This window comes from Notamacropus eugenii, chromosome 3 (genome assembly GCF_028372415.1).
Source record: "Notamacropus eugenii isolate mMacEug1 chromosome 3, mMacEug1.pri_v2, whole genome shotgun sequence".
Taxonomy (NCBI): domain Eukaryota; kingdom Metazoa; phylum Chordata; class Mammalia; order Diprotodontia; family Macropodidae; genus Notamacropus; species Notamacropus eugenii.
In genome coordinates this window covers 406,593,549-406,605,332 of record NC_092874.1, presented here as the reverse complement: position 1 = coordinate 406,605,332, position 11,784 = coordinate 406,593,549, and the positions used below count along the sequence as shown (strand labels likewise).

Here is an 11,784-nt window from a genome sequence, read left to right as displayed (position 1 = left end):
TCCTCTCCAACATTCATCATCTTCCTGTTCTGTCATATTTGCCAATCTGATATGTGTGATGTGGTACCTCAGAGTTGTTTGGATTTGTGTCTCTCTAATCAAAAGTGTTTTAGAGCATTTTTTCATATGACTGGATATCTTTAATTTCTTCCTATGAAAATTACTTGCTCATATCCTTTCACCATTTATCAATTGGGGAATGACTTGTATTTTTGTACATTTGATTCAGTTCTCTATATATTTTACAAACGAGGCCTTTATCACTGACATTAGCTGTAAAAATTCTTTCCCAATTTTCTACATCTCTTTGAATTTTGGTTGCACTGGGTTGGGTTGTGCAAAACCTTTTCAGTTTAATGTAATCAAAATTATCCATCTTGCATTTCATAATGCTTTCTATCTCTTCTTTATTCAAAAATTCTTCCCTTCTCCATAAATCTGATAAATACACTATTCCTTGCTCTACCAATTTATCCGTAGTGTCAATCTTTATACCTATATCATGTATCTATTTGTATTTTATTCTTGTGTATGGTGTCAGGCATTGTTCTACACATAGTTTCCATCATGCTGTTATCCAGTTTTTCCAGGAATTTTTGTCGAACAGTGAGTTCTTATCTCAGAACCTGGGGTCCTTGGGTTTATCAAACAGTAGATTGCTATATTCATTGTCTACTGTGTCTTGAGTACCTAACATATTCCACTTGTCTGCCCCTCTGTTTCTTAGCCAGTGCCAACTGGTTTTGATAATTGCTGCTTTATAATACAATTTGAGATCTGGTAGAGCCATGCCACCTTCCCTAGCTTTACTTTTCATCAATCCCCTTGATATTCTGGACCTTCCAGATGAATTTTGATACTGTTTTTTCCAGTTCTAGAAAATAATTATCTGATGGTATAATTGGTATGGAGATAAATAAGTAAATTAATTTAGGTAAAATTGTCATTTTTATTATATTGCCTTGGTCTACCCATGAGCAACTCATGTTTTTTACTTACTTAGATCTGACTTTGTGTAAAAAGTGTCTTGTAGTTGTATTCATATAGACCTTGGGTTTATTTTGGCAGGTAGACTCCCAAATATTTTATAGTGCCTACCCTAACTTTAAATGGGATTTCTCTTTCTATCTCTTACTCTTGGACTTTGTTACTAATATATAGAAATGGAGAAGATTTATGTGGGTTTATTTTGTAACTTGAAACTTTGCCAAAGTTAATTCAGGACATTTTTACTTGAATCTCTTGGATTTTCTAAGTATATCATCATATCATCTGCAAAGAGTGATAATTTAGCTTCTTCTTTGCCTACTCTAATTCCTTCAATTTGTTTATCTTGTCTAATTGCTATAGCTAACATTTCTAGTACTATATTGAATAATAGTGGTGGTAATGGACATCCTTGTTTCACCCCTGATCTTACTGGAAATGCATCTAGCTTGTCTCCATTGCATATAATGCTTGCTGAAGATTTTAGGTAGATACTGCTTATTATTTTTTGGAAAGTTCCCTTTATCCAATGCTCTGCAATGTTTTTAATAGGAGTGGTAGTTTTATTTTGTCAAAAGCTTTTTCTGCATCTGTTGAAATAATCATGTGGTTTGTGTTAGTTATGTTGTTGATATGATCCATAATGTTAATAGTTGTCCTAATATTGAACCAGCCTTGCATTCCTGCTATGAATTCTACCTGACCATAATGTAGTATTCTTGGGATAAGCTGCTGTATTCTTATTGCTAAAATCTTATTTAAAATTTTTACAACTATATTATTTAGAGAAATTGGTCTATAGTTTTCTTCTCTGTTTTGTCTCTTTCTCATTTAGGTATCAAAACTGTATTTGTGCCATAGAAAAAATTTGGGAGTACATCTTCTTGCCCAATTTTTCCAAATAGTCTATATAATATTGAAATTAACTGTTCTTTAAATGTTTGATAGAATTCACTTGAAAATTCATCAGGCCCTGGAGATATTTTCCTAGGAGTTCATCGATGGCTTGTTCAATTTCTTTTTCTGAGATTGGGTAGTTTAAGTGTTCAACTTCCTCTTCTGTTAATCTGAGTAATTTATATTTTTTTAAAACACTCATCCATCTCATTTAGATTGTCAAATTTATGGGCATAATGTTGGGCAAAGTAATTTCTAATTATTGTTTCAATTCCCTCCTCTTTGGAGGTGAGTTCACCTCTTTCATTTTTGATGTTAGCATTTTGATTTTCTTCTTTTTATAAATCTAATTGAAAAAAGGTTTATCAATTTTGTTAGTTTTTTCAGAAAATCAACTATTACTTTTATTTATTAGTTGAATAGTTTTCTTAATTTCAGTTTTATTGATCTCTCCTTTGGTTTTCAGTATTTGGTATTTGTTTGGGGATTTTCTTTTTTCTTTTTTTTATGGTGCCAATTTTAAATAATTTTTATTCTCCAGGACAAGAATTGCATTTCCACTTGTTTACAGTACTGATAAAGTGCAATGTTGTTCACTTCTCTCCCCTCTGCACACATTCAAGTATTCAGAATGCCCAGATTTATACAGTAGCTTAAATGTTACTTTTAAACTGCCACTGCCTTGGCTACAAATTTTGAGTCCTTCAATTTTTGGAAAAGCTGTGTGGAATGCTCTTTCTTCTGTTGTTTAGTCCACCTCTTCAATGGTGTGTCCAGAAGAAGCACCTCCAGATGGGGCTACTCCACCCCCTGGGAATCCACCAGGCATTCCTCCTGGCATGCCCCCTGCACTCTGGTACAGCTTGGTAATGATGGGGTTGCAGACCTTCTCCAACTCTTTCTGCTGATGCTCAAATTCTTCCTTCTCAGCAGTCTGGTTCTTATCCAGCCAGTTGATTATTTCATTACATTTGTCAAGGATCTTCTGTTTGTCTTTATCACCAATTTTGCCTTGCAGTTTTTCATCCTCCACTGTAGCCTTCATGTTGAAAGCATAAGATTCAAAAGAATTCTTGGAAGACACCTTGTCTCTCTGCTTCTCATCCTCAGCCTTGTATTTCTCAGCCTCCTGGACCATACGCTCAATGTCTTCCTTGCTCAGATGTCCTTTATCATTGGTGGTGGTGATCTTGTTCTCCTTGCCTGTGCCCTTATCCACAGCAGAAACATTGAGAATGCCATTTGCATCAATGTCAAATGTCACTTCAATCTGAGGAACACCTCTGGGTGCTGGGGGGATTCCTGTGAGCTCAAATTTGCCAAGCAGGTTGTTATCCTTTGTCATTGCCCTCTCACCTTCATAAACCTGAATAAGCACACCAGGTTGGTTGTCTGAATAGGTGGTAAATGTCTGTGTCTGCTTGGTGGGGATGGTGGTATTACGTTTGATCAGAACCGTCATAACTCCACCAGCAGTTTCAATTCCAAGAGAAAGAGGAGTGACATCCAACAGCAACAAGTCCTTCACGTTCTCAGATTTATCTCCAGACAAAATGGCAGCCTGAACAGCTGCACCACAAGCAACAGCCTCATCAGGATTGATACTCTTGTTGAGCTCCTTGCAATTGAAGAAGTCTTGCAAAAGCTCCTGGATTTTCGGAATTCGAGTGGAACCACCCACCAGGACGATGTCATGAATCTGTGATTTATCTAGCTTGGCATCTCTTAAGGCCTTTTCCACAGTGTCCAGCGTGCCACGGAAGAGATCAGCATTCAGCTCTTCAAAATGGGCTCGAGTGATTGATGTATAGAAGTCGATACCTTCATAGAGGGAGTCAATCTCAATACTGGCCTGGGTACTAGAAGAGAGGGTGAGTTTTGCACGTTCACAAGCTGCGCAAAGATGGTGAACAGCCCTCTTGTTCTCACTGATGTCCTTCTTGTGCTTTCGCTTGAACTCGGCAATGAAATGGTTGACCATTCGGTTTTCAAAGTCCTCCCCACCCAAGTGGGTGTCCCCAGCTGTGGACTTGACCTCAAAGATGCCATCTTCCAAGGTAAGAATGGAGACATCAAAAGTACCACCTCCAAGGTCAAAGATCAACACATTTCTCTCTGCACCAACCTTTTTGTCCAAGCCATAAGCAACAGCAGCAGCAGTTGGCTCATTGATGATTTGGAGCACATTGAGACCAGCGATGGTGCCAGCATCTTTAGTGGCCTGACGTTGGGAATCGTTGAAATAGGCTGGTACTGTGACGACGGCATTTGTGATGGTCTTCCCAAGATAAGCTTCAGCAATTTCTTTCATCTTGGTCAAGACCATAGAAGACACTTCCTCTGGATAGAAACTTTTCGCCTCCCCTTTGTACTCCACTTGGACCTTAGGCCTGCCTGCATCATTCACCACTGTGAAAGGTCAGTGCTTCATGTCTGACTGTACAACTGCATCATCAAATCTGCGACCAATCAGACGTTTGGCATCAAAAACTGTGTTGGTGGGGTTCATTGCAACTTGATTCTTTGCAGCATCACCGATTAAACGTTCTGTGTCGATGAAGGCGACATAGCTGGGGGTGGTCCTGTTTCCTTGGTCATTAGCAATGATCTCCACTTTCCCATGTTGGAAGACTCCCACACAGGAGTAAGTGGTGCCAAGATCAGTGCCAACTGCGGGTCCCTTCGACATGGTTGCTGGGGAATCGGGGGTCGTAGCTGACCGCTGTGGAGAAAAAAAGGGCTGCTGCTGCTCTGAGTAGCGGGGATTTTCAATTTGTTCTTTTTTAAGCTTTTTCAGCTCCATGCCCAAGTCATTGATCTCCACGTTCTCTGTTTTTTTTCACATAGGAATTCATAAATATAATACTTCTCCTAAGAACTACTTTTGCAGTATCCCATAAGATTTGGTAGGTTGCGTCAATATGGTCATTCTCTTGAATGAAGTTATTGATTGTTTCTATGTGTTGTTTTACTCATTCCTCCTTTAGGATCAAATTATTTAGTTTCCAATTGATTTTTGGTTTATCTTTCCATGGCCTTTTATTACATGTAACTTTTATTACATTATGATCTGAGAAGGATGCATTGACTATCTCTGCCTTTGTACACTGGATTGTGAGGGTTTTATGCCCTAGAACATGGTCAATTTTTGTATATGTGCCATGTCCCACTGAGAAAAAGATATATTCATTCCCATTTCCATTCAATTTCTCCAGAGATCTATCATTATCTACCTTATCCAGAGTTTTATTCACCTCCTTAACTTCTTTCTTGTTGATTTTAAGGTTACATTTTTCAAGTTCAGAAAGGGGGATGTTGAGGTCTCCTATTAGCATAGTTTTGCTATTTTTTCTTGCTACTGCCCCAACCTCTCCTCTAAGGGATTGGATGCTATACCACTTGGAGCATACATGTTTAGCAATGATATTGCTTTATTATTTATGGTGCCTTTTAGCAGGATATAGTTTCCTTCCTTCTATTTTGATTAGATCTGTTTCTGTTTTAGGTTTGTCTGAGATTAGGATTGCTACCCCTGCTTTTCTTACATCAGCTGAAGCACAATATATTCTGCTCCAACCTTTGAGTTTTACCCTGTGTGTATCTTCCCCCCCGGTTTCAAATGTGTTTCTTGTAAACAACATATTGTTGGATTATGGCTTTTAATCCATTTTGCTATCCATCTCTGTTTTATGGGAGAATTCATTCCATTCACATTCTCAGTTATGATTACAATCTGTGTCTTTCCTTCCATCCTCTTTCCCACTGTTTATGCTTTTAGTTTTCCTGTCTCCCTTCCCCTCCTCAAAAGAGTTTTCACATTTCACCACCACCTCCTGCAGTCTTCCCTTACTTCTTTCAGGCCCCCTTCCCTTTTACTCCCCTTTACTCTTACTACTTCTTTCCCCCCCCTTTTGGCTTCCCCTTCCATTTCTTCCCCCTTCCTCTCCTACTGCCTATAGAGCTAGTTAGATTTATATACTTAAGTTTATTATTTCCTCCTTGAACCAAATCAGATGAGAGTATCACTCAAACAATGCTCATCTCCCTCCACTCTTTCTCTCTCCTATAATATAATTTTGTACTTATTCCTGTGATGTAATTTATCATTTTCTGCTTCCTCCTTTTTACATCTCCTGTTACAATCCCTTTGCATGTTTGAATCACATTTTTATCATCACATCATTTACTTTATACTCGTTCCCTCTATCTATGTTTATCCCTTTTATATGTCATAATAGATATACAATTCTCAAGACTGACAAGTATCATCTTCACTTATAGGGATGTAAACAGTTTGCCCAAAGTAAGTAACAAATTTTTCTTTTCCTTGTTTACCTTTTATGCCTCTCTTGAGACCTGCATTTGAAGATTCAGTTTTCTATTGAGTTCTGACCTTTTTATCGGGAAGGTCTGGAAATCCCTAATTTCATCGAATGTCCATCTCTTTGCCTGAAATGTTATGCTGAACTTTGCTGGGTAATTGATCCTTGGTTGTTGTCCCAGCTCCTTTGTTTTACAGAATATCAGATTCCAATTCCTTTGATCTTTTAATGTAGAAGCTGAAAAGTCCTGTGTGATCCTGAGTGTAGCTCCTCGATATTTGAATGGTTTCTTTCTGGCTGCATGTAGTATTTTCTCCCTCACTTGGTAGTTGTGGAATTTGGCAACAATATTTCTTGGTGTTTTTAGTTCAGGAGGTGAACGGGGGATTCTTTCAATGACTATTTTGCCTTCTGGATCTAGCACTTCTGGGCAGTTTTCTTTGATGATTTCTTGGTAGATATTATCCAGATTATTTTTCTCATCATGGCTTTCTGGCAGGCCAATAATTCTTAAATTTTCTCTCCTGGTTCTATTTTCCAGGTCAGTTATTTTTCTCCAATTAGATATTTTGCATTTTTTTCTATCCTTTAATTCTTTAAATTTAGTTTGACTAATTCTTGATATCTCATAGAATCATTAGCTTCTACTTGTCCAATTCTAATTTTCATCAAATTGTTTTTTTCAGTTAACTTTTGCATCTCCTTTTCCATCTGTCCAATTATTCCTTCCGAGGAATTATTTTTTACAGTTAGTTTTTGTACTTCCTTTTACATTTGTTCAATTTTCCTTTTTAAAGAGCTGTTCCCTTCAGTGAATTTTTTTTCATACTTTTAAAATCATTGGCCATTTTTTCTTCTATTTCCTTCTTCAGCTGTTCCAAGAGTGCTCTCTGTGCATGTAAGCTGTTTGCAATCCTTTCTGAAGTTTCAGTTGTGAGTCTCAATACTGACCTCTTTGGTATTTGTGTTTTGGTCTTTGTCCTCATAGAAAGATTCTGTGGTCTTTTCCCTCCTCCTTTGATTCTTGCTCATGACAGTGAGGTTTTGTGTGTTGTGGCCTCTGATTCTTTCAGTTAGAAGCTGGAGAACTTGTTGTTGAGCTATTAGTGTAAGAAAGCTAAGGGGAGGTTCTTTTGTTTTTACGTGTTGTATTGTGTTTTCCCGCTTAGCCCTGGGGCTAATTTGTTCAGTGTGGAGGAGGGGCGATCTGGTCATAGGAGATCTCCTCAGCTGAGCTAGAGCACAAGCAAGCTCAGATCACACCTGGGTCCTAGTGTGAGTTTCCAAAGGCTCTGGGGTTCCTTTCCTACCATTTAGCCTCTGCCACAGCAAGAGGAATCCCATATTTTTTGGTTCTTTCCAGGTCAATAAGAGGAGGGGGAGAGAGCATGTACAGATCAGTCCACCATTGTGGCTCCTGGAAGTTCAAGTAGGTGACTTACAGATGGTTAATCTGTGGGGTGAAAGTCTCAGGAGTGGCTGCAGCTGATACCTGGGGCTCAACAGCTGTCACTACCTTCAGCTCAGCTGGTCTCCTTCCCTGAGCTGCCACTCTGCCTTTCCACCAAGCTGCTGCTTCCTGAGGCCACCCTGGGGTTTCCTGCTCCACTGTACTGCTGCAGGATGCACTGTGTTGTGTGCTGTGGGCTCAGCCCTGTGGAGCAGATCCTTCCTGTCCATCTTCCAGTCTATTCTGGTCTGTGAAACTTCCACAGTCTGTCTCCTATTGGATTCTGCACCTCCAAAATTTGGTCATATTCTCTTTTTAGCAGTATCTGAAGGAGTTTTTCTAAGAGTTTAGGTGAGTAGTTGCTCTCACTATGCCATCTTGGCTCCACTCCCATTATAGCCTACTCTTGAGAAAAGACCCAAAAGTCAGGTAACTGTCTTGAAAAAGGACTAAAATAGGGAGGAAAAAATAAAACTATAGGAGGTTACTTTCTTGATTAACAGGTATTTTCTTTCATCCTTTCAGATGAGAAGAACACATTTCATCAGAGGAAGTCCAGGCTTCCAAAACCTCCAAAATAAATATGCAATGGTCTCAGGTCATGGAAGACCTCAAAAAGGATTTTGAAAATCAAGTAAGAGAGGTGGAGGAAAAATTGGGAAGAGAAATGAGAGTGACGCAAGAAAATCATGAAAAGCAAGTCAGCAGTTTGCTAAAGAAGACTCCGAAAATGCTGAAGAAAATAACACCTTTAAAAATAGGCTTACTCAATAGGCAAAAGAAGTCCAAAAAAGTCAACGAGGAGAAGAATACTTTAAAAAGCAGAATTAGTCAGATGAAAAAGGAGATTCAAAAGCTCACTGAGGAAAATAGTTCTTTAAAAATTAGAATGGAGCAAGTAGAAGCTAATGACTTTATGAGAAACCAAGAAACTACAAAACAAAACCAAAAGGATGAAAAAATGGAAAATAATGTGAAATATATCATTGGAAAAACAACTGACCTGGCAAATAGACCCAGGAGAGACAATTTAAAAATTATGGGACTATTTGAAATCCATGATCAAAAAATGAGCCTAGATACCATCTTTCATGAAATTATCAAGGAAAACTGCCCTGATATTCTAGAACTAGAGGGCAAAATAAACATTAAAAGAATCCACCAATCACATCCTGAAAGACATCTAAAAAGAGAAACTCCTAGGAATATTGTAGCCAAATTTCAGAGTTCCCAGGTCAAGGAGAAAATATTGCAAGCAGCTGAAAGAAACAATTTGAGTTCTGTGGAAATGCAATCAGGATAACACAAATCTAGCAGCTTCTACATTAAGGGACACAAGGGCTTGGAATATGATATTCCAGAAGTCAAAAGAACTAGAATTAAAACCAAGAATCACCTACCCTGCAAAACTGAGTATAATACTTCAGGGGAAAAAATGATCTTTCAATGAAATAGAGGACTTCCAAACATTCTTGATGAAAAGACCAGAACTGAATAGAAAATCTGACTTTCAAACACCAGAATCAATAGAAGCATGCAAAGGTAAACAAGAAAGAGTAATCATAAAGGACTTTCTAAAGTTGAACTGTTTGCAAAACTACATGAAAAAATAATATTTGTTATTCTTGAGACTCTTCTAAATTTTTGGGTGGTTGGAGGGATTACACACCAGCATACGTGTGTATGTGTGTGTGTGTGTGTGTGTGTGTGTGTGTGTGTGTGTTTGTATAGACAGAGAGCATAGGGTAAGTTGAATAAGAAGGACTGATATCTAAAAAAATAAAATTAAGGGTTGAGAGAGGAAAATATTGGGAGGAGAAAGGGAGAAATGGAATGGGGGAAATTATCTCTCATAAAAGAGGCAAGAAAAGCTTTTCCAGTGGAGGAGAAAAGGAAGGAGGTGAGAGGGAAAAAGTGAAACTTACTCTCTTCATATCTGGATTAAGGAGGGAATGACATGCTCACTTAATTAGGTATGAAAATCTATCTTACAGTACAAGAAAGTAGGTAAGAAGGGGACAAATTGGATGGGGGGGGAGATAATAGAAGGAAGGCCAAATGGGAGGAGGGAGTAATTAGAAGTAATCACTTTTGGGGAGGGACAAGATCAAAAGAGAGAATAGAATAAATGGGGAGGCAGGATAGGATGGAGGGAAAAGTAGTTAGTTTTACACAACATGGCTATCATGGAAGTCTTTTGCAAAACTATACGTGTACAGCCTATATTCAATTGCTTGCCTTCTCAGTGGGATGGGTAGGGAAAGAGGAAGAGCGATAAGATGGAACTCAAAGTTTTGGGACCGAATGTTGAGAATTGTTTTTGCATACCCATGGGAAATAAGAAATACAGGCAGTGCAGTATAGTATAGTGGACTACAAGACAAGAGAGAAGATGGGGATAAGGGAAGGGAGGGGTGTGACAGAAGGGAGTGCATATTGAGGGAAGGGGTAATCAGAATGCAAGATGTTATGGGGTGGGGGAAGGGGAGAGAGGGGGAGATTTGGAACTCAACATTTTGTGGAAATAAATGTTGAAAGTTAAAAATAAACATTAAAATAATAAAACATATTGATATCTTGAAAAAAAAATTGAGGTTAATGTCTTAATGGTGATGGAATACAATGTTGCCCTGGCCTAGCTTGCCCTTGTCTAACTTGTAGACTAGTTTCTATTTCCAAAAGTAATAATATCCATGCTTTAGCAAAAGTTCATCCTCCATAGGAGCCAAGGGACAGTCTTTGGACTATAGGAATAAAATCCCAATAATTACCTGCAGATGATATTTATTTAGTAATTAATCAGCAGGTAGATATTTAGATAACTGTAAAATCTTCTCTGGCAAAAATATCTCTGGAATTTGAAAACAATGTGTCTAGGTGAGTGGCTTCTGATGAGCATTCATGTTGGTATCTGGTAGGCTCTCTTGATCTCAATGACTGGAGAAACTGTCTTGTGATAGTTCCTGTAATGTAGTCAGACTCATTTTTTACATTTGTAGGGAGCCTAATGACCCTTAAAAGATCTCAAAGAGTCTCTAACTCTGTCTTAATTGTAAAGTTAGCAAATCTTCTTGTAGTTGAGTTGTCCTCACATTATACAATTGGTTATGTACTATAAGACCTCAGTCCAACACCCTCTTTTTACAGAGGAAGACACTGAGTATAGGTAGATAAAGTGACTTATCCATCTTTTTTCTTCTGCTTGCTGCATCACCACTACTCTATCAGTGGAACAAATCTATTTCTCATTAATTCAATACTGATAGTTCCCTCAATGCTACTAAATTTTGTTATCATTTTGTTGTGTTACTTTTTTACCCATGTTACATGTGGTATGTGTGTGTATATATATATATATGCAATATGTATACATGTATATATATATATATGTATATTTTCCTAAAACCAGTTCATTTTTATTTCTCTTAGAATGCTCATTATCTAATATTATATGACTTAGAAAAGTCTCAGATTCCTTTCTGTAATTGTTTATATCAATTCATTTATTTTTTCCTTCTGCTTTTTCTTGTTCAGATTCTTTTAATCCATAATATTTCTTCCCCATGTTAGAGAGTGTAGGGGGATTTCTTATGCAGTTATGTCCATAACTAACCCTTTTCCTTTTCGGAAAGACTATTCTCTTTTGAAACTTTTTGGTTACTCCCTTTGTCATCTCTTTCAATATTTTGTTCCTATTTTGTAACTTGTTTTGTTTCCTCTCTAATGAAAAGTATTGGGTCCTAACAGTTCTTATGATCTCTCACTCCTCCATCTTGCCAGAAGACTTAATTTGACTATATGTTTAACTTTTCCACTAATGTGATTTAGAAATAGTTATAGGGCTATTAAAATGTAGGAGGGACTATTCTCTCTCTTTCTATCAATGTCACTGTCTAACTAAGCTGTCAATCATTGTAGAGCTAACCAACCCAGAATACCAACTAAAGAAAAACACCAACGACTTACCTGATGTTGACTGACATCTCATTGATGGATATGTGGCACAGGAACACAAATGAGGAAACTGAGGCTGAGAGAGGTTAAATAACTTTCTCAAGGTCAAATACATAGTATAGTAAGTGACAGATAAACTACTTGTTACTCACCTCTTTTGTAGGACATGTTATA

The 11,784-nt window shown here is 37.7% G+C and overlaps 2 protein-coding genes across 2 annotated transcripts; both read right to left on the bottom strand.

The window, feature by feature from the left end:
- Window positions 1–2,397: 2,397 nt before the first annotated feature.
- On the bottom strand, window positions 2,398–4,210 carry LOC140497304 (heat shock cognate 71 kDa protein-like). Its single transcript, XM_072598099.1, has one exon. It carries the CDS (start codon window positions 4,208–4,210, stop codon window positions 2,633–2,635), a length of 1,578 nt encoding a protein of 525 aa, XP_072454200.1. The 3' UTR covers window positions 2,398–2,632.
- On the bottom strand, window positions 2,398–4,702 carry LOC140497305 (heat shock 70 kDa protein cognate 1-like). Its single transcript, XM_072598100.1, has one exon. It carries the CDS (start codon window positions 4,685–4,687, stop codon window positions 4,304–4,306), a length of 384 nt encoding a protein of 127 aa, XP_072454201.1. The 5' UTR covers window positions 4,688–4,702; the 3' UTR covers window positions 2,398–4,303.
- Between the last annotated feature and the right edge of the window lie 7,082 nt (window positions 4,703–11,784).

What these genes read in the sequence shown, in the direction of transcription:
- LOC140497304 (XM_072598099.1), bottom strand. Translation starts at nt 4,210, where the DNA reads ATGGTCTTGACCAAGATGAAAGAAATTGCTGAAGCTTATCTTGGGAAG.
- LOC140497305 (XM_072598100.1), bottom strand. Translation starts at nt 4,687, where the DNA reads ATGGAGCTGAAAAAGCTTAAAAAAGAACAAATTGAAAATCCCCGCTAC.